General features: G+C 42.8%; 1 protein-coding gene across 2 annotated transcripts in view; it reads left to right on the top strand.

The window, feature by feature from the left end:
- The first annotated feature begins 14085 nt into the window (after positions 1-14085).
- The window catches only part of Mrtfa (myocardin related transcription factor A), a 92408-nt gene continuing 83819 nt past the window's right edge, over positions 14086-22674 (top strand). For both annotated transcript variants that reach the window (XM_052161252.1, XM_052161251.1), the window contains exon 1: positions 14086-14357. In XM_052161252.1, coding sequence (XP_052017212.1) covers positions 14312-14357 — 46 coding nt within the window. In that variant the 5' untranslated portion in view covers positions 14086-14311. The remainder of the gene's footprint in view (positions 14358-22674) is intronic.

Genomic DNA, 22674 nt, shown 5'->3' with positions numbered 1-22674 from the left:
GGGAGGGGGCATGGGTTAGGGGGTTTTTGGAGGGGAAACCAGAAAAGGGGATAAACATTTGAAATATAAATAAAGAAAATATCTTTTTTAAAAAAGTTTTTTTCTTTGTTGCTCAACTTGGTCCTGAACTCATGGGTTTAGTGATCCTGCTGTCTCACCTCCTAGTGCTGGGGCTACAGGTGAACCACTTAGCCAGGCTCTTTGACATTAGATTTTTTTTTTTTATTCTTTATCATTTTTAAAGGTATTCTAATTCTGTAAGGAGTTTTTTCTAATTCTAATTCTGTAAGTTTGTTTTTGCTTGTTTTTTAAGTAAATGCTCTTACTTTTCTTGTTTTCATAACAAAATCAACTTAGAACTTAATCACTTGGCCCTTTCCTCGAAATACTGGAACCCTTGAATAACCAGACTTCTTTTAGATCTGTGGTCAGGTTCCACACACTCGAGCCTCAGTGTCTGCAGTTTTAGCCTTTTTTCGGAAGATAGACTTAGTCTACTCACCATGGCCACTCTGCTCTGAGCACAGAGAACCCTTGCTCTTCTTGCACTGTGTCCCTGTGGGGCTTGTGTTTGCCACGTTCATGCAGAAAGTCCAACCAATCTTAGGAACACTTGCCGTGAACGTGGGAGTGCTATCAGCGCAGAAAAGGGGAGCGTTGTGTTTAATGTGCTAGTCCTGGCTTCTGTGATTGAATACCCATGTAATGGTTGGCTGACTCTGATACCCATCACCAGACAGACATCTCTATACTTCTTTACAAGGAAGTCTTAATTCTATACCCTAGATATGATAATGCATTATGCTAGTTCAATGGCTATCTAGTCTCTTATTTCTCAGGACACTGTTACTTAGTATTTGCAAGGTAATGTTTATTCCACAGCTATTTCTCTTAGATTAGCATTTCCTTTTAACCCATTATATGTGTGCATGTGTGTTGCTTTTATTTCATCTGTATGTTGTCCTTCTGAGTTAATCGACGACAGTAGCTAATTTGAAATTGGCACTCTGGGAGTTTAATAACCATATTCACTCACTTTACAAGAACCTCTTAAATTGGTTGCACCAGTGCCTGCCTATAATGCAAACACTCAGGAGGCTGAGGTAGGAGCATCACAGATTTAACCTTCACCTGAACTGTGTAGAGATGCTGCCTTAAATTTTTGAGTGTTGATAATAGTATACTAGTTCTGTAACCTAGAACATTTGTATTCCATGTGTGGTCAGTGGTTCAATTTCTGCATTGTAACATCTAAACTTGGTGTTTTCTTCCCCAATTTCTAGGTTACCATCACGAAAGCCAAGGTGGATTTCTCCAGTGTGGTGTGCCTGCCCCCTTCCGTCATTGCTGTGAATGGGCTGGACGGAGGAGGGGCTGGCGAAAATGATGATGAGCCAGTGCTCCTGTCTCTGTCTGCAGCCCCCAGCCCCCAGAGTGAAGCTGTTGCCAATGAGCTGCAGGAGTTGTCCCTGCAGCCCGAGCTGACTCTGGGCCTCCATCCTGGGAGGAACCCCAATTTGCCTCCACTTAGTGAGCGGAAGAATGGTGAGTCCCTCATTTATGATGATACAGATCCTTGTCTGGTGAAAGTTTTTGTTTTAATATTTCTTATAAAATAGGGTAATAGCTTATTTTAGTTTTGTGTGTATTGTTTATATGTAATATTACTATATAAAATATTATATTCATAGCTTAATTTATCTTATTTAAAAATAGCTTAATTTTGAGGCTGAGGAGATGGCTCAATGATTAAGAGCACTGACTCCTCTTCCAGAGGTCCTGAGTTCAGTTCCCAGCAAGCACATGGTGACCCACAACCATCTGTAATGGGATCTGACGCCCTCCTCTGGTGTGTAGGCATATATGCAGGCAGGGCACTGCCGTAATAAATAAATGTTTTAGGAAATAAAAAGCTTATTTCAGGAATTCAGCATTTCCTACTGTAGTTGCCATGGCTGCTCTAGTTTGCCTTCCTGCTGCTCTGCGGATCCATTCTGTCCACTAGTTCGTCAGTTAAGCAAATGCTGGCTGATCAGCAACACAGCAGCATCACCAGCTGAGGACTAAGTGTCAGGCTCATGGGCCTGTGAGGAGCATTTCATATCCAAACCATAGCACAAGTTCGCTGGCACATAGCCCCACCTAACTTAGGACACTTCCGTGAGTTTACAGTGGGCAGAGTGGCCCAGCATAAAGCTAGTAGATTCTCAAGGAGGGCAATGGCAGTGGTCTGCTTTTGTACCACCGTAAAGTCAAAAGATGAACCAGTGTTAGGTCAGTAACTGTGTATGCTACAAACTGTGTTTGTAGAAGAAATATTTATTTGTAGAAGAAATAAATATTAATATTTAATATAATTTAATAATACATGTTTAGTATTTACTTTATGAGTTAGTAATATTTTCTGATCTAATCTCTTAATCACTGTGTAATCTGCCTTCAAAATACCAGCCTTCTATCTACTTTCTGTGTTGATAACATTGTTTTAATTAGTCTTATCTATTAGGATAGTCTTTCTCTGTTTCTTAAATTATTTTGACTGCTCTTACTCTTTAAGTTTCCCATGATTTTAAAGTTACTTAATTTCTGCAAACTAAATAATTGCAACAAAAGAGATTCTTTTTCTTTAAAGTACGTGATAGAGTTTTTTGATAAAATCTGTTTGTCTTCCACTTAGAGTCTACCACTGCCTTTTTAAGGATTTATTTTTATTTTAAGTGTGTGTGTTTTGCCTGCATGTATTCATGTGCCCTGTGCATGCCTGGTACCTGCAAAGGCCAGAAGAGGCCTATCAGATCCTTTAGAACTGGAGTTGTAGATGGTTGTGAGCAGCCATGTTAGTACCAGGTTTTCTGCAAGAGCAGTATGGCGGTTTGAAGAAGATTTGCCCCTTAGGCGTGTAGATTTGAGTGCTTAGTCATCAGGGAGTGGCACTATCTGAGAAGGATTGGGAGGTGCCCAGTGCTTCCTACCATGATGACAGTGGACTGAATCTCTGAGACTGTAAAGAGTCCCCAGTTAAATGCCTCTTCTATAAGAGTTGCCTTGGCAAGAGAACGGTAGCTAAGAGAAGTAGCAAGCATTCTCAGCTACTGCGCCATCTCTCCAGCTCTACCACTGATGCTTTTGGAGGTGAGAAATGGGAGTTAGACTGGGTCTCGCCGTATGAGTTGGGCTGGCCCTATTGGTCCTCCTGCTTTAGCCTTTTGCGTACTGTGATTGCAGGTGTGTGCCACCTTGCCACATTCTACCTCGTATATTGGTTTGTCCATCTTTCATCAACCCACTTTATGTGTCTGATGTACCTCAAAATAAGGATTCGGATGCTGGGACACTCAGTGTGGCTGAAACGGAGCATCCTGTGTCTTCTCTACTGAGCTGTCACAGATCAAACATACCTGTTTGTAACTAGTATTTAAAACTAAAGGGATGACTAAACATCACCAGAGAGCGGCTCCCTGTGCCTCTTCCTACCCAGTGCTCTCTTCTTCCTGCTTAAAGGGAATTGTCATCTTCCTTTCTGAGTTTCAGCTAGGTTCACTTTGCTCTGTTTGTTTAATTACTTGTTTGTTGACTGGGAGATGCTGGTGTCACCATGTTAACCTAGGCTACTTGAAGCTCAGGCCTCAAGCAGTCCTCTGCCTCAGTCTCCTGAGTGGCTGGGCCTGTGAGCCTGACCTGCTGTGCTGCGTATTTTATGTACTTTTATACTTCATTTAGAAATAGAATCATCCTGCGTGTCCTCTCTTGGTGGCTTCTCTGATACATCTATGAAATTCATTTCTTGTTTACAGCTGTAATTTCTCTAAATAGTGTGCAAACATTTGGATTATTTTAATTTACAACTACTCTGAATCATGCTTCTGTAAAACTTATTTCTTTTGGTGTGTATCTGTTGGGTTTTTGGCTTAAACTATATCATTTATAAGAAAATGGGAGAATTTATACTCAAAAATATTCGGGTCTTGGGCCTCTGACATAGCTCAATATGTAGTAATGACCCCAGCTCCCAAGCCTGAGAATGTGAGTTCAATCTCCAGGCCCCACGTGGTGGAAGGAGGGAGGACCAACTTCTACAAGTTGTTGCCTGGTTATTATTCACATGCGCATATATAACACCAAATAAACAAGTAAATGTAATAAAAATATTTTATATATGATGTATTTTTGGCTCTTTCTGTTCACTAATTAGCTTTATCTCTGATCATAAGTGATTTCTGGACTATCTTAGTCCATTTTACAAGCTTCACCAGAAGGATCATGTAAATATATAGGTAAAGTTTGGTTGATGTTATAAATGGTATTTTTGATGAACTATTTTGTTTGAAGTTAGAATATAAAAATGCTAAACTTTTTCAAAACAGTGTCTTTTTACACACTCGTGAACATTTACTTGGGCTTTTTTCTGTTCTTCCTGCTGTCTGTCTGTCCTTTAGGATTCTGTTCAAACATTAGTGATGATTCTCTCCTAAGCCATACTGAGGTTGGGAGCTTCTCCCGACTGTCTGCTTGGCTCTGTTGACCTTGGCTATCACACGTCTTCGCCCTCTGTTGTAAACAGAATTCTCCATTCGGCCATGTGAGCGAGCTTTTGAGAGCTGGGTCAGTTTTGTACCACTCCCCAAGTCCTGCAGCGCCTTCCCAAGAGGCCCAAATTCCAAATTACATTTCTGCGCTGTGGCCTGGTGTCTCTCTGACTGCATTTCTTGCCACTGTGGCCCAGCCACACTGACCTCCTTGCTATTTATTTCCTCCCTTCCTTCCCACTCAGCCTTACCCACTCCCTCCTCCTTCCTTCCTTATCTCTGTAGTGCTGGGTATCAAACTCAAGACCTTGTATGCTGGTGAAGTGCTGGACCACTGACACCACCCCAGTTCTCTTGAGCATGTGAGCCTGTGCTGTCCCAGCCTGAAAACCTTGCTGCAGGACTTCTCTCCTCAGGGAGCCCTCCTCCTCCTCTTCTCTCGAATAGCCCCTCCCACTGTATTCTGCCTTTTTTATTTTTAATCAACTGTCATTAGTGTATATTTATTATTTGATTGCTCACTTTTGATAGTACATTTTATGAGGACAGGAACATAGCAGACTCTGGGCTCACAGTGGACATCCAAGTATTTATTGGGTGAATGAGTGGCTGCTTTATTTTTTTCCTAATGGTCAACAACTATTTTTTTTTATTTTTTATTTTCTTTTTGTCTGTTTTAAGATGTGGTTGGTCTTCCTATGTATTTCTGGAAGGCCTGGAGCTCCCTATTTAGACCAGGCTGGCCTTGAACTCTTCAGAGTTCTGCCATATACTGGGGTTAAATGTGTCCACCACCATACCCAGCTGCAACAACTGACTTTTACATTCATAGTTTTTTAGCAGATTGTTTGGGAAATAAGGGGAACCCACAAGATTTTTGTGTCTTCTTTTTCTCGTTTCGAGTCCCCTGGTCCCATCAGATACTACCAAGAGAGAGTTGGTTTCCCAGGAGTGCTGACACACCTGTGAGCACAGGAAAAAAAGGCAACAGCTATCCAATTAATTCCATGGTCCCAAATGAAGCTTACAGATTTGATAAGGGGAGGGAGGAGATTAATCTATAAAGAAAGAGGTAAGAGAGGGAAATAGATAGAGGCTAGTGAGCTGGCCCAGGGGCTGAGCGCCTACTGCGCAGTCATGAGGACTGGACTTAAGATCCCAGCAGCCATGTAACAAACCTGAGAAGTCCCAGCTCTGAGAGATCTGACACCCTCCATTGCCCTCCATGCACCTGCACACATAAATGAAACAAATACATTTAATACAATAGAAAAGATTAGGGAACCTGAGGAAATAAAAGGATCAGTCCCATGGTGCTGGTGGGGAATCAGGACTACGTGCCTCTGAGGAGGGAAGAATAGGGAGGGATGACAGACAGCAGACAGTAAACCCCTGTGCCCGGACTGTATGTGGAGGAAGTTAGTGCTGGTAAAGTCACCTCAGTGGGACAGAAGTCTTCTGGAGGTGTTGGGCTGAGGTAGGGGCCGGTGGGTGTGCTGAGCCTGTCAGCCTCTTCCTCATGTTTCTACTCTTCACATCCTGGAGATTTCACTACCACATTCTCACCCGAAACTGCCCTCCACTGAGTTTGTCAGTGTTGTTTTGTTATGGATGGTGTGGCCCTCTAGCCCTATCCCAGACGCTGAAAGCCTTCCTCTACTAACATTTCTCTTATCTTTTTTCATCGCATCTGTCTGTCCACCACCTTTTCTGCTCTGACCTTTCCCTCTGTCTTTGTGCCTCCTCCTCCTTCCGCTGTCTTCCTCTGAGCACTCAGTCCAGAGGCAGAGGCTTTTACACCTTTGTAGGAGGCAGGAGCAGAAGTGGAAAATCCCTGAAGTGAGGCTGCAAGACAGTGTGCCATTCTAGAGCAGAGGAAGTCTGGAGTTTGAAATGTATACAGCTGTACTGTGTGTAGAGAAGTGAGAACATTGAGTTCTCAGATGTTTTTCTTGTGTCTTACATGGAAGAGCTGTGGGTTAGAAGGGGCAGTTGGTAGTCAGGCTCCTGGTACCTGTTTACTGAAGAGTCGGTTCCCTTGGGTCAGTGGTTCTCAACCTTCCTGGTTCTGTGACCCTTTAATATAGTTGCTCACTATGTGACGACCCCCAACAATAAATTATTTCCTTGCTACTTCATAACTGTAATTTTGCTGCTGTTATGAATCGTAATATAAATATCTGACATGCAGGATGTCTGATGTGTGACCCTCAGAGGGGTCGTGACCCACGGGTTGAGGACTACTACCTTGGTGGCCTAACTTGGCAATAGTCAGTAAGAAAAGTCCATGGCCTGTGTTTTCATAGCACCCCGTTATCTACGTTGAAGCTGAGCATCTCGGTCTAAAGGGACACAGTGTCCACCCGGAGCTCGGAGAAACCCTGGAAGCCTTGTCTGCAGTGCGCCAGCCCTGACTCCAGCTCTCAGAGCTTTGGCACCCAGTGAATGACTACGTTACGCTTTTCTTTCTGTGTTGGCTTTCTTACTATGTTCATTCCTAAATAATATATATTGGCTAGTTAAAACATATGACTGAAATGATTTTTATTCCTTTTTTGCCCATCATAGCTAGCATTCCATCATCTTGTGTACATCTGTGACTTATCCATTTTCATTGCTGGGTATTACAGGCTCACATGGATAGCTATTGCATAACAGAAAAATCTGTTTCTGTTTTCCTCATGTACATACACACACATACATACATACATACATAGACAGACAGACAGACAGATCTTATCAATCTGTTCTACAAGCTGCTTATGGTCACATAGGCCTTTTATCCCAGCACTCAGAAGAGGCCCTGGAATCTCCTGAGTTTGAGGCTAACCTGGAGTACAGAGCCAGTTCCAGGGAAGTCAGGGCTCCACAGAGAAATGCTGTCTCGATAGGTAGGTAGGTAGGTAGGTAGGTAGGTAGGTAGGTAGGTAGATTCCTCTTGCGGATATTTGTGTTGTTCCTAGTTTCAGACTGTTGATGTTTTAGATATCTTGATATGTGTGTAAGAATACCTTATAATACACTGAGGAGGGACAGTTTGTATTTTTCACAGTTTGAATTAAAATGCTAACTAGAATAAAGCATGTTACATGGGAGAAGCAACTCCTACCTTGTTCTTTTCCAAGAGTGAATTTCTCATCTGTGTTATTTTTTTGCATTTCCTTGTGAATTTCAATATTTCTGTAGGGATTTGGTTAAAATTATGTTGTCTGTAAACTAGGAGAATTGTATTTTTAGATTATTGTCCTGAGACTATCTTCTCTGGTATGTCAGAGCTTCTGTAAGAAGTTCTGTAATTCCCTATGTGGAGATTACAATCTCTTATTCTTGCATGTGTTTTATTTACCCTATTTTGGGGGCCCTTGGAATTGAACCTGAGCCCTGCATGCTAGCTGTGGCCTTGGCCCCTTTAAATGTTTTCTGTATTAAATACTGTTGCAAATACTGTCCCTTTTCTTTGTATTCCCCTTTGCTAGCTGATCTCAAGTATTTTCCTGAAAGAGGTAGTCCGGCCTGCTTTCTAGGGCGCCGGGTGGGGTGGGGAGAGCTAGGTGCGGGAAGCACAGGGAAAATGGGCGGGCGGCAGGTGGGAAAAGGTAATATTTACTTCCTTCCATGTGGCTTTTACTTCTCTCTGTGAGTGATTTAAGAAGTCCTCATTCTGTTGTGCATGTTTTTTTGCTGTCAGGGGAGAAAGAGCCAATCTCATGCGTGTTTCCTGTGATGGACGCACGCCCTGTGTACTTCCGCACCACAGCGCTGCACAGGAGGTACTAATTAATCGTTGAGAGAAGTAAAAGTCTTGAGTGGGAAGTTTCAGATCTAAATTATAATATTTTCTTGGGTAAAGAAAAGAGAGTTTTAAAACTATGTTCCTCAGGAAGTCTCAAAGCTTTTCCAGATTTAGTCTCACTTGAAAATGTCCAAATCTCAAGATTCATTAAATGACTATTTATAAAGTGACTTAGAGATTTTCCTAAAACTGCTTTATCCCAGTCTTAAAGATAATCAGTTTTCCATCTTATTAATCAGATGTTAAGCCAGGCTCCTAGTGATCAGATACCAGATAGAACCCCCTACTCCAAAACAAACAAACAAACAAACAAAAAACAACAAAAACACCCAGTAGAAACTAAAAAACCTGGCTCCTTATAGGTCCACCCACACCCCAGAGAAACCCGCTGTCAGCGTTCCCTGTGCCTCCTGCATCATCGCTGCTGACTGTGTGTTCTGTGCCCTGCGTCCGTTTAGCCTTGTAGCGGAAGGTTTTTCATACTCTGTTGAGTATTTTTTCTCTCTCCCCAGTTGGGTATTTAAAACAGTTTCTACTTTTTACAGAAGGACTGCCTTAAAAGTGTTTGGCCATTTTAATGTTGAAAAATTTATTCCAGGATATTTATCCTGGAATTTATTCTTTTCAACTGAGTTATAAAATATTAGAGAATAATCAAGGTAAATGAGTATCTCATTGTTTAACTTACAGTTAGACAGACAGAGAGAGAGAGACAGAGAGAGAGACAGAGAGAGAGAGAAAGAGAGAAAGAGAGAAAGAGAGAGAGATTAAACAAGTTATATAAGCCAATTCATTTACAAACGGTAAATCTTTTAAAAGGAAAACCACAAGGTGTTAGGGTAACAGATCAAATTCCTGGCCAGGTACATCTGCTCATGTGTGGTGTGCTCTCACACAGATGCACATTCATCAAAAAATAAAGTTAACAAATATAAATGAATAAGATGAAGCAGAAAAAAATGACAGCAAAAGAGTCTGTTGGTAACAAGGACCGTCTTAATAGCGGAAGAGTGGACAGGAACGGCACAGTTAAGAATTACCTCAGGCTGGTGAACGCACCTGCTGCCTGAGTTGCTTCTCAGGGCCAGCAGAGCACTGCAGGTTACCCTCTGACCTCCATTTAAACAACAGAAGGAGCACTGCAAGCAGCTCGTGCTTGTTATCCAGCCCTGGGGAGTCTAAAGGAGGATTGCTATAGACTTGAGTTTAGCCTGGGCTACAGAGTTAAGATCCTGCCAATAAATGAATGAATGAACAAATGACTGAACAAATGGATAGATGGTTACTGCTGTGTGGGGAGAGGATGAAGCCTTGAATGTGTGTTGGTGGCGAAGAACCTAGTGCCTCAGACCCATGGGAATGGTCATGCCTCCCTCTGGTCCAAGGACAAGTGTTAATGAACTAACAATTGACCTGTGTATATAGAAACTACCATAGCTTTCTCTTCCCAAATGTCTGAGACCTGAGACTGTTCTCTATGGAGACAACCCACTGAGTGTAGGTAGGCTGTCTGCCTCCTTGTTCAGCTGCGTGTAACACACTTGCCTTCCTGATCAGCCACATGAATATGCTGGGCTGTCAGTGCCCAGCCCTCCTGGCCCCAGATGTGTTCACATGTCTGCCCTTCCTCCATCCCTCGTCACTCCGTCAGATCAGCCCTGCTGTGTAAGCCGTGCAGGTCATGCCACTGTGGCACAGCTGAGCTAGGAACTACAGTTCATGACCTGTTTCTGCCCCAAGCTTTAACTCAGCTTAGATTGGAGCTCTATATCTAACTCTCAATAACTGGAAATGAGGAGGAATAGATCAGTATATATCTCGAACAGTGCTATGGGAAAACAGCAAAATCCAAAATGTGCAAAGCCAATCTGCATTCTTCAAGAAAGTGCAAGATTAAAGAAATGTACAAGATATAGCAATGAGAGGAAATGTGTTATCACCTATGAACTACAATTTGAACAAGTCAGTTTGTAAAAATGTATAAGATAACTGGGAAAACTTAGACACTAGTTGATAGTTGACTATATGAAGGGATTAAATATTTCGTTATACTGGATGGTTTTGTGTTCTCTCTATAGAAAGCTAGATGCCTTGGATTGGCCTTGGCTGGCGTGTTGTTGATGGGTGTTCTGTGGTGCTGGAGCGCAGAGGGCACATGGGCCAAGTGTGGCCACTCGGGCCTGAGTTCAAGGCAAACAATGGGAAGTCAGCAGTTTAATACACAGCTCTTTCCTGGCTTTTAAATGTTTAATTTTTTGTAAGTTAGAACTATTTGCAGACTTCTGGCAGCATTAAAAGGCCTGGAATGAAGTACTAGGTGAAGGATACAATAAAAAATGGCTTTGAGGAATATATTACATAATCGATTCCATTCAGTAACTAATTTTGCATTTTGTAACTCATTAGTGGTTCAGGGAGGAGCATAAGATTATGGTTTGGGATCTGTGAAATTGAGAAAGGGAAAGGCCCGCCTTTCAGGGAGCAGTGCAGGGTGATGACACTACAAGTTTTGCTTTTGGACATATGTGCTTAATTCAGATAGCTAGGTAGAGAGGCATAGTTGCAAACTTACAGGAGAGCCAGAGTTAGACATGGGTTCAAATTTAGTCGGAAGTTCAAACATCTGGGAAGGGTGAGATTGCCCTGGGAGTGTGTAAAAGAAAGGAAGTGTGTCCAGAGAGGGACAGAGGGAGGAGTCATTTGGAACTCTGGGGAGGCTGAGGCGGCAGGGCGAGTATGGATGCACTGACACTGGCTCTCAGGGATGTGGGTGTCTAGTGTACAGCGGCTTGCTGTGCTGCTGCTCTTCCTCCCCTTCTTTTCTTATTTTCTTCCTTGAAGTCACAATCTCACTATGTAGCCCAAGGTACTTTTGGCTTTTCAGTCTTTCTGCCTTGTTGCCAGGGTGTTAGGTTCTGAGTCTGTATCACCGCTCTGGCTGACTGTTCCAGATTTGGAAGACCAAAGGCCTTTGGGAGCTTTGGCATCTGATGGGGGTAGGAAGGAAACCTATGTGTAATATGCAAAGTTATCTTATTTAACATAAATGTTTTAAGGAATTAGCAAACGTGCCAAGTATTTAAGAACTATACTGGTATTTGTAGTATCATGTCCCTGTAGTGAATTAATAGAGCATGGATCATAATTTTTTTCTTGATTAGCTAGAGTGTCATGATTAAAAAGATGAAAAGCTTTCATTTTATTTCACATTTGGTTGTCCTTAGTCCCCTTGGGGCTCTAGCCCAATGTAGAGAATGTATACTTCAGTTCCATATATCAGTATATCATTCAGTTGTTTTTATGAAATATTACCAATTTACACAAAAATGTAGAACTAAAGTTTTCAATACTTTGAATCCAGTACTTTGGAACTGGGGAGCCTATTCGTAAAGTCTGTTTGTACAGTTACTGTGGATGCATAGATGTTTGTATTAGGGTTCTCCAAAGGAACAGAATTTATAGAATGAGTGAATGAATGAATCTACTGTTCATTTAGCTATCATCTATCCGAAGGGAATTTATTAGAATAACTTGCAGGCTGTGATCCAGCTAGTTCCAACAACTGCTGTCTACCAGTGGATGGTTTGAGAATCCCGTAGTTGTTCTAGTCCACGAGGCTTGATGTCTCAGCTTCTAAATGCCAGTGAAGGAGTGGGCTTGCTGGCAAGAGTCAGAGCAAGCAAGCCAAGAGAGCCATTTTCCTTTTCCCATGTTCTGTGCAGACTGCCAGCAGAAGGTGTGGCCCAGACTAGAGGGGGATCTTCCCACCTCGGAGATCCAGGTCAGAATGGGTCTTCCTACTTCAGTCCCTCATGGGCGTGCCAAGCTGTTAGGGTTTAAGTTAATTCCAGATGTTGTCATGCTGACACATGAGAGCAGCCACCACAATAAAAGCAAAATCCAACTGCTAGGCAGATATCTATCTTACTTTCTGGGATTTAAAAAAAAAAATCACCTTTTAGATTTATGTTTTTTAAAACAGCTTTTCTTTCTTGTGTTCCTTTTGTCCCAAATTCCTTATGAGTAGGATTTGCTGTAAATAAGTGAGATCAGCTGAAGCTTGCTGTTCCCAGTATTATTGTCCAAGTCTCCTGAGGCCGTGTGGCATCCATTGTGCCCTTCTCTCAGTCTTTATGCAGAAATCTTGTAATTTGTAATTTCCTCCAAGTACAGAACTATGCGTGAGAACTTGCTTCGTATGAAGGAAACAAGACAGACCAACACCTCATGGCATATTGTACAGCTCCAGAGGGTCAAAGGGATGACTCGGCCTTTCAGGGATGCTTCTCCCAACGTTACTAACCTCTGACCAGACTCTTAAACAGTCCCAGTTGAAATTCACTCATTTTTCATATGACAGTTGGAGCTTGGTTGCCAGAAGGGGGCCGTGAGAATGCTGCTGCCTCCAAAGCAGCGTGCGCCCACACTGGCTGCCACTCCACTGCCTGTTGAGTCATTCCCTCAGCTCTATATAGAGCTCTTAAACACCGTGTTCTCGGAGTGAGAAAGAAAGAACCTCCCTGCATCAAATCTGCATTGCCTATTCTTTTGTGCCTTGCCCTCTTTGTGAAACTGTTCTTTTGAAAGTTCCCCGGGGCCTTCCTGCACCCCTGCTTTGACTTTGTAGGCATCAAGGCGTCCACAGGGCGAGATTGCCTTAGTGCACTTCGCCAGAAGGAGTCAGGGATCCTAGATAACAGCCCAACAGCTTCCTTGTTTTTGGATATTTATTAAAAGTCCATCAAGGGGGCTGGAGAGATGGCTCAGCGGTTAAGAGCACTGACTGCTCTTCTGAAGGTCCTGAGTTCAAGTCCCAGCAACCACATGGTGGTTCACAACCATCTGTAACAAGCTCTGACGCTCTTTTCTGGAGTGTCTGAGGACAGCTACAGTGTACTTACTTATAATAAATAAATGAATCTTAAAAAAAAAAAAAACCATCAAATTGACCAGAAGCATCTTAATATCATTTTATTGTATCATTTTATCAGTTATTTAAGGAAAAAAAAAACACTGCAAAAGGGATAAACGACCTTTATTGGGGCAAATGAAATAATTTCTATCTGTAATTGAAAAGGATCTTAGGTTTGGGTTTTTTTTTTCTCCCCAGGGAAAGCAAAATGCCCTTGTCCATTCTCATTTGGAAGGGCTGCTCCTTGTTGTAGAAAAGGTTGAGGTTTATTAGAAAAGGAACTCTTCCCCATGTGTGCCATACATCCAGCATGGTCATAGAGAACTTTAGGAAGGTTACCTGTGGCATTCTGTCTATCCACAGCTAGCATGTCTCCCCCCCCCCCCATGGACAGTGAGGGGCTCTTTAGGACGAATGGCAGATGTGAGAAACAGATTACAGCTCTGGCTTTTGTTAACAGAAACATTTTTTAATTGGAGAGGGGGTGGGGAAACAGTTAAACTGTAGTTAAATAATCAGTTTTCTTAGCTGTTGCCTATAAATACCGTGTATGAAAGGCTGTTGGAATCCTCAGCAAAGTTATGCTGAATGTGTGTTTATTTGTATTGTATGTTGATGGTGTCTGATCTCCGAGTGTTTCTTTCATGAGATTGAGTTTGGATTGTTTGCTTTGTTGTCCGAAACTGCGTTAGCCCCAGGGTTCCTTCTAGTAGAGTTTGAATAAAACCATCTTCCCATTTTTAAGAGTGGGAAGCAGTTTGATTTGTCTTCCTAAGTCTTTCTGTGCCCCTCCCCTCCCCCTAGAGAGGACAGGAGGGGAGGAGCCACTGCTCTAACCACGAACCTCAGGTCTTCTCTGGAGCGCTGGGCTTCCTGTCTGCACTCACTCAACTCTGGGCCATCTTGACTTGCCTGGAGGGTGGAGAGTTGATGTGTTCCCGGAGACGAACAGCGAGGTCTCACATTCTCCTCAGCGTGCAGGCATGAGACTGAATTTGTAAAGCTTGCTGTGACCTTTTTAGACTTTCCCTGTGACTTGGACTTTTTGTATTTGTGATCTGTTTCTGTGAAGACTCCGATATGACTCTGCTGGAGCCTGAGATGCTAATGATGGCTGTGCAGTCAGGTAATTCCCTTATTTCCTGTGAAGCTCACTTGCCACAGGCGTCTTTAGATGGGTGAACACATTTGTGTTAGCACTGGGCTGAGATGAGAAGCTTAAACATAAATTATCTTGTAACTATTTCATTTTCAAGTTTTTATTGTTTTTAATTTTTTCTTTAGTTGCATTTTCTAGTTATTCACACATAGCTCTGAGTTGGATGCTCACTGAAGAGTACTCAGCGAGGAGACCTATTCGGTTTTCTTTAACTGTTTTATCACCATTTGGTACTGCTTTGAGAGAAAGATAATCACATCGCTTTGGCTGCTTTATGCGGTCTGTCTCAATTGTAACCTGCTCTTTTCATGTCACTGTGAACGTGTCCTTTGTGGGCGCCTCCACTGCTCTTCCTCTTCTCTGGAAAGCCTTTCCACCTCATCTTTAAGCATCTGTGGGACCGCTCTTGATAAAGCACAGGATTGGGGTTAAATTTTACAGATAGGGAAGCGGTTAACAGAAAGCATGCAGGATTTTTGAAATTCTATCTCTAAAAATAGTTTTCTAATTCAAAACTTCTCTTAAAGCATTTAAAAATGCCAGAGAGCTTTTTTTTTTTTAAAAAAAAAAAAAGGTTTCTTTTACTTTTGGTGTTTTTAAAATTTGTAAGTCAGATATCTAAAAATAGAAAATGTTCCCTTCTTATTTTTAGACTTCTTCTAAACTGTAATCTGTAGTGTTTTCTGACAGATGCATACAAGCGGCATTTGTACCCTCTGCCCCGTTCCCGGGCCCTGTGCAGAGGAGAATGGAACTCTTTGGTGGGGCTGATGCAGTCACTGGCCTGGTGGTCTCCATTCTCCCTGGGGAGTGCTAAGAGAGTTGTCAGGCCCAGGGACACAGCCGCTGAAGACAGTGCAGGTTGCCTGTGGACAGGAAGGGGCAGGGAAGAAGGCTCCACTACCGTTCTCTTCTTCCTGCTTTACAAACAGCCACAACCAGTCATTTATCGCGTGAGGTTTTCTGCTGTTAAGTGCTGTGCATTCCAGGTTCTCTTTCCCTTCTGCTCCCACAGATCTGGAGCTCTGTGTTCCAAACAGTGTGCTTACCTGAGTGTTTCCCATCTGCCTTTGATGAGGTGTCTTGTTGTTTAGCTCCCAGTTAAACTGACTCGGTTCTTCCTGTCTGTATTCCAGTTTCCTGCTGTGTTGTCAAGTGCATATTTTACTTCAAGGGGCAGATTTAAATATTTGAACTCTTTCTTTTTGATCATTTTTATTTGTAGACAATAACATTTCACAGTGTAAGACAAAGGTTTCTTCTACCTCTGAGTAGGTTTTCCTACAGCATGTGTTGGGCAGGACTGGTCACCCATCTGTCACACCAGCCACTTCATTAAACTTTCAAAGGACAGCAGTGTGTAAGACAAATGTGGGTGAATTGACAGGCTGTGGATACAGGTAGGACCAAGGTTGACCAACAAGATGAGAGAAATGGACTTTGTCTTTTTGCTGTGTTCATAAAAGCAGAGAAACTGCTTTCAGGGATGACTTTCCCATTACTTATGCTAGGAAAATGATAAAAACAGCAAATGTTTAATATTAGCCACCACAGATGGGTTTGGGAAACTTTACTGTTCTGTTCTGGAGTGCCATAGCCTCAAGCCCATTGTAGCAGTAATGCAGTCACCATTTGGATAGGAACTGGAAAGAATCTGCTATAAAATGTCCATAAACAGTGAACCTTGTTACAAGCCAAGCACTATGTAAATCTGTACCTCAGAGACATGCCATTCACATCATAAAATAACTAAGCCCTTCATAAAGAGTTGAAGATGCAACATTTTAAGGTATTGGATATAATAGTTTGTGTTACGTTGTGCTCAGCAGCAGTTTCCGCTCAGCATTGAGAGCTTGGGGTCTTTGGCAGGACATTATTGAGAGTCTGTGAAGGTCTCCCTCCTGCACCCTGCCAGAGTGCTGCCTTTCTTTCTGTGAAACCTGTCTCAGTAGGATCCCTCTCCCTCCTGTCATTCCTGTGGCCTCAGTACACACCAGGTATCACTTACACGAGGCTTCCAGTTTAGGTCCTTAGTAGCTTCTTTGAAAGAGGTTTATTTTTAACTGTGGGTATATGCCTCTGTGTGGCTGTGTCAGTGTGCGTGCAGGAGCTGCTGTCATAGGCAGTTGTGTGCCACTGTCATCTCTGGATGGCCTCCACTTACTCGTTTCTTGAGAGCAAATCTCTCAGCTGTATGTGGATTCCTGCGGTGACACAAGATAGACACTAATTTATTTTCTACAGAATGATGGAATTTTGTTTGACTTAGTTCTCCTGACTAATATGCAAAACCTTTAAGATTTTTTATAAAATTATTTTGTAATCTTTTCTTCCATAAATAAATGAATCCAGTGACCATCATCCTTTGTTTTAGCTGATCATTATCCAGAGCTTTGTGGTTTTCAAAGTTGACATTCTTTTGCTTCACTGAATTTGTAGTGTGCCCTGTTTGTGAGGATGTGTGTTTTTATATGGACCTTAGTGTTCCAGTCAAGCCACAACTTGAGTTTGTGCACTGCCATAGGAATCTGTCTGGACTGTCACAATTAGAAAATGACTCGAATGGACATTGTAGAATTTCTGAAGCTGGCTCTAAGGGAATAACTAAGATAGGGCCACAGCATTGACTGGTGTCTTTCAGAATGGGGGTGTGCTAGGGCTCAAGCCTGAGAGATGGTGTGTGTGTGGCCCCAAGCAGGCAGCCCTCTACCTTTTTCCAGCCAGTAACACTCTATCAGTTCATTTCTCCATGAGGAAGTAAGACAGACTTCCATGACAGAATGGATTGGGACAGCTCCCAGGTCTGCCTTGGCCCCATGGCACATGCCTGATCATGCTGGGCTCCAGTTAAGGACTCAGTGGCTCTTTTTCTCCTGTTGCTTATGCACATGTGTGTGTCCCCAGAGGCCTCACACTTGCCCATGCATAGGCTAGTTCAGGGAAAGAACATGACAGACTAGGTGGCCGAAGCAGAAGAGATTCTGTGTTCTACAAAGCAACTGAGGTTTCTTTTGAGCTTATTCTGAAACTGTGCCATAAATGCAGGAGGGTGGATAGGGATGCCATAAGTATGCAGTAGGGTTTTACACTTTGACCCAAACCCATGGATCCTACTGCTCATCCTAAGAAGCAGGGCATACCTGCGTGAGCACACTTATTGGTTGAGCTGCAGAGACAAGCTTGCTCTTAATGTTCTTTTGGATCTTTTTATGTTTTACACACTTGGATATTGCCTGTTGAAGAAATTCATTAATTAAAAAACTTTCTCCTTTGTTGGTTAACTTTCTTATTTTTTGATATCTTTGGACTTAATTTGTAAATATTTCTTTGACTTCTTGATCCTTGATCATGGCAGTTTCCCCCTGCATTGTTCATTTTAAAGCAGAATGTGCAGAATGGGGGGATAGCAGTCACTTCAAGGAAAGCTGGGAAAGAGTGCCAAGGCACAGGGACAGTAGCAAATTGAACCGCGCCCATTTTGGTACATGGTACTTTTTTAGGGCACCCCCGACCCCTGTTGCTACTTGAAAGTATAGAGAACAGATGAGAACATCAGGACCTGTGTCACCTGCTTTTAGTCTCTGGGTGTTCCCAGCACTGTGGGCTTCAAAACATCCTGATTTTGTTTTAAGGAACTGTAGAGCTTGAAGGAAACCCTGGGTATTTCCTTGTCCTCTTTTTCTTTTGAAAAGAGGAAATTGGCCTTTGGGGTTAGTTTATTTCCTGAAGCCATGTAATTAATTTGTTATAGAGATGGGAGGAGAATTTGTGCCCTCACTGTCTTCCCAATGTTCTTTCTGCTTCAAGATATTTACAAAGAAACACTGGAGATCTCCAGTATATGAGGCTGGATATGAACCCGCAGAGATGGTGGGGTTAAGAGAGAAGGTAAAAGCAGGGCTTGGTGGCACAGGCCTTTAATACCAGCACTGGAGAGCTAGAGGCAGGTGGATCTTTGGAAGTTTGAGGCTAGCCTGAGATAGTGAGTTCCAGGACTCAAGACTAGATAGAGAGATCCTGTTTCAAAAGAGGAAAGGAGGGGAGGAGGACCAGAGGAGATAAAAACTCTGATGTCTGGGTGCCAGCATCCCACCCCTAGAAAGTCAGGTCACAGTGCCACAGACCTGCCACTCTCTCCACCCTCCATCTTCCCGTCTTCTTTGGCCTGGGTGATGATCTCACGAGACAGGTAGCAGACAGACGGACAGCGGTCCTTAGTGTGCTGCTTATATTCCCTGCCCTCTGTCTGGCTCGCTGGTTTATCTAGGCCCTCAGAGTTAAGATCCAGATCAAAGGAATCTAAATGCCTCTTTTACTTCTCCTGCCTCTTTTGTTTCTCTGGATGAAGCAGGCTTTCAAGACTCTGAACCACAATTTTAGCCTCATTAAAACAATGCCAAATTCAACAAAGATGAGCCGTATACCGGTAGTCTTGCTTTTTTAGAGCCTCACATTTATGAATACCACAGGAATTATTTTAAAAGTTTTCTTTTTAATAACAAGGAAAAATACTAAAGGCCTTGTGCTGCCACTAACACTCAAAACCCAACTTTCTTTGCCTTGTACTTCTGAAGCTGAAGGGCAGTGTTGGGCTGAGCTCACAGTGTCTGGGGCCTGCTTCATGGCATGCAGTCACTGAGTACCTGGTAGCAGCTGAGTGAGCCTAGAAGGGTTATACAAGAAAAAATTAACTGATGAAGAGAGATGCAATAGTGAAAAATATTTACTACCATAATATATAGTTCTCCTGTGTAATCACTATGATCTTGCTTCACATCTATAGAGGAAACTTGAAACTCAAAAGCATGAAGACACATAGTAAGAGATGGAGCACATCTCTACGTTCTAGTGATGTAAATCCCACTATTTGGAGGCCAAAGGAGGAGGCTTCCCAAGTTCAGACCTAGCCTAGTCTACATAGTTCTAGGCCAGCCTGAGCTACAGTGTGAAACCTTCTCACACAAAAGACCAAAACATTGTGGGCTAGTAGGTAAGGGAACCAGCCATTAAGCATAATGACTTGACTTTGAACTTTGGGACCCACATGTTAGAAGGAGAGAACTGAGTCCCACAAGTTGTCCTTTGTCTTTAACATTCATGAAATGGTAATAAATAAATAAAAATGTAATTTTAAAACTCCAACAAAACAGTCCTTATATAAACCCAAGTTGTTAGATTTTTAGTTACTTTCAAGGTCCACTTAAAGTCAGATGACACCCTCTCAGAACCTGCTGGTGGCTCTCATCTGCAGGCTGTGCTGAAGAGACCCTCTTAGAGCAGTGCCCTGTCCTCCAGCTTCCCGCTACTCCTCTCCCTCGTTCATTTTGCACAAGCATGCGGCTGGCTCAGTGCTGCTGCCGCCTCAGCTCTGTGCGAATCTCTCAACTTGATACTCCGAAGTGGAGCACCGCTCACTTGCACATGGTGTCCTCCCTGGAGAGCTTTGCTTAAGCATTGGTTTCTCAGTAAGCCCTTCTCTGGACAAGAACTGTAAAATCTTGCATCATTTTCTTCACACCATTTATCATTTGACAGACTCATGACTTATTTATCAGTTTCTTGATGTGACTGTCTTGCAGAATGTGATACCGAATGGGGGGCTGGTCCTCAAACCCCTGCTCTGTGTATGTGACTGTTGGATATAGTTAGTGTATGATGATCTTTAATAAATGATAATAAAAAATTGCAGTGTCTTATAGACAAATAAGTATGCTCCTCAGAATGTGGCTTTTTGTAGAGCGAGAGGTTCCTTTTTTATTAATGTTTTTAGTCGATATACAAAATAATTGGTTTATTATCATATTTTTATTCAGTATCAAAATACTGACTTTATTCATATTTGCTCCCTCCCCCCATGCCTCTGGGTTCCTTCCTTCCTCCAAATAGCTCCACTTCTGCTATCATGTCATATATGTGCATATGTGCGTTACATCTAGATTGTGCATCCAGAGGAAACATGATTATCTCCCTAATTGCCTTGCTGTCCCCCCTCCCTCTGGAATCCTTTGTCTCCCCATAGTTGGTGTCCTCTTACGTCATGCACATACTTACGTCTAGATGCTGTGTATGAGAGAAATTATGGTGGCTCTTGTTTTGTTTTTTAAGAGTCTGGGGCTATTTCACTTAGCATGGTGATATTCTATTCCATCTGTTTACCTGGTAATGACATAATTCTGGTGTCTGTGTGTGTGTGTGTGTGTGTGACTGTGTGTGTGTGTGTGTGTGTGTGTGAGAGAGAGAGAGAGAGAGAGAGAGAGAGAGAGAGAGAGAGAGAAGGGGGAGGGAGGGACGTGGGGAGGAGAAAGAGATGTATTTGTTTATATGTGTGGAGGCAGAGGTTGGCAGTGGGTGTCTTCCTTTCTTGCTTGTTTTTGGTTTTGCTTTTGGAATAAGGTCTCGTACTCCCCGGAGCTCGCCCTATGGGGCTTCTCCTGTCTCTGCCTCCACATCACATCACGGATTGTAGTCGCAGCTTTTTACTGGCTGGGCTTCTAAAGGTGCTCATGCTTGCAGGCAAACATTTTATCTTCTCAGCGCCTCAGTCCAATTTGGTTGTCCTTTATAGCCAAGTAAAATGCCTTCGTTGTGTATGTAAATATAATCACGTGCTTCTTATCTGGTCATCTGCTGACGGACACCTAGGCTGGTATCTTACCTTGATTTTTATGACTGTCAGAGCATGCCGTTAAATCATTGTGTGGTGTGACAGGCCCCAACTGAGACTAAAGAGTAGTGTAGTGACTTTCAGGATGTGGTTGAGGATGCTTTAATGTCCTGAGCTTTTTCAAAGGGTGCAAGATCAAAATGTTTATATAAATTCTGAAATGTAGTTTACCTTTTGTTTTTTAGTGCTATGGCCTCATGAATATAAAATGCATTTTTCTAAAGCTACATGATGGAGTTCTTCAGAAGAATAAATGCAGAATTAAATGTGAAAAGCTAATTAGATGTGAAAAGTTAGAGTGCTTTCTCTAACTTTTCTAGCAAGATGAAATACTGATAGATATAACCTGCAAAACAAACGCTCTTTGAAGTCCCCAGTATAAAAAAAGGGGGAAGAACATTGCCAGAGAGCAGTGTGCACTGCTTGCTTTCCCAGCATGCAGAGCACAGACTGGGGCTGCAATGTGCAGGGTTTGCCTTCCTAGCGAGCAGCCCTCCTCCGTGTTCAGGCCCCAGCACTTGTGGTGGGGGTGGGAGTGGGAGTAGAGGGTGGCCCAGTTTCTGGCTGTAAGCTGGCTGCGATGGGTATTTCTTGGCTTCTGTTCCTGTTATCTCCTTCATAAACTAGTAATGCAGCATTGCCTGTCCCTGGGGACTGTTAATATATGTAAAGTGTTGCTTCTCACAGTTCCTAACACACAGAAAATGCCATGTGTGGGGGATTTTAAATTTTATTTAATGGGTATAAGTTTTAATTCTTGGGCTGGAGAGATGACTCAGTAGTCAAAGGCACTTGCTGAGCAAGTTTGGATCCTGAGTTGGATCCATAGAGCCCACATGATGGTAGGAGGAGAGGACTGACTCCACAAGCTGTCCTCTGACTGCTACATGTGTGCAGTGATGTATGTGCCTGCTTATCTCATGCACGTATACACACACAACTATAATAATTTGAAAAGGTTTCTTCCTGGGTTTTCTGATAACTCACTACAGCTCCCTTGCTATTTGACAACTCATACATTTTTAAAATATTATTTTCTTTAGTCTTAAAATACTTTTAAGAATTTTTTTTGGGGGGGGCGGGGTTCGAGACAGAGTTTCTCTGTATAGCCCTGGTTGTCCTGGAACTCACTCTGTAGACCAGGCTGGCCTCGAACTCAGAAATCTGCCTGTCTCTGCCTCCCAGAGTGCTGGGATTACAGGCGTGCACCACCACTGCCCGGCCTCAAGAAATTGTTTTAAGGAAATTAAAAAATACAAAAATACTTGTTTTTTTAACAAGTATATTCAAAATATAGAAAAATGTTTTCCGTGGTTTTGTCTATTCTAAAATAATAGAGGCTGGAGAGGTAGTTTAGAGTGCTTGCCTATCATGGAAGAAACCTGGGTTCAGTCCCCAGCCCTGGGGGGGAGAGGGGTAGAAGCCTCTAATTCAGTTACTAGTGGAGGCAGTCAGAAGGATCACAAGTTCAGGGTTATCTTCTGTAGCAACATGGTAAGATAGAGGTTAGCCTGAGCTATATGAGACTGTGACTTGGAAGGAAGGAAGAAAGGAAGGAGGGAGGGAGGGAAGAAAGAAGGAGGGGGGGAGGGAAGAAAGAAGGAAGGAAGGAAGGAAGGA

The sequence above is a fragment of the Apodemus sylvaticus genome, chromosome 17 (genome assembly GCF_947179515.1).
Source record: "Apodemus sylvaticus chromosome 17, mApoSyl1.1, whole genome shotgun sequence".
Taxonomy (NCBI): Eukaryota; Metazoa; Chordata; class Mammalia; order Rodentia; family Muridae; genus Apodemus; species Apodemus sylvaticus.
The sequence above is the reverse complement of the archived record's forward strand: the minus strand, read 5'-3'. Positions and strand labels throughout refer to the sequence as shown.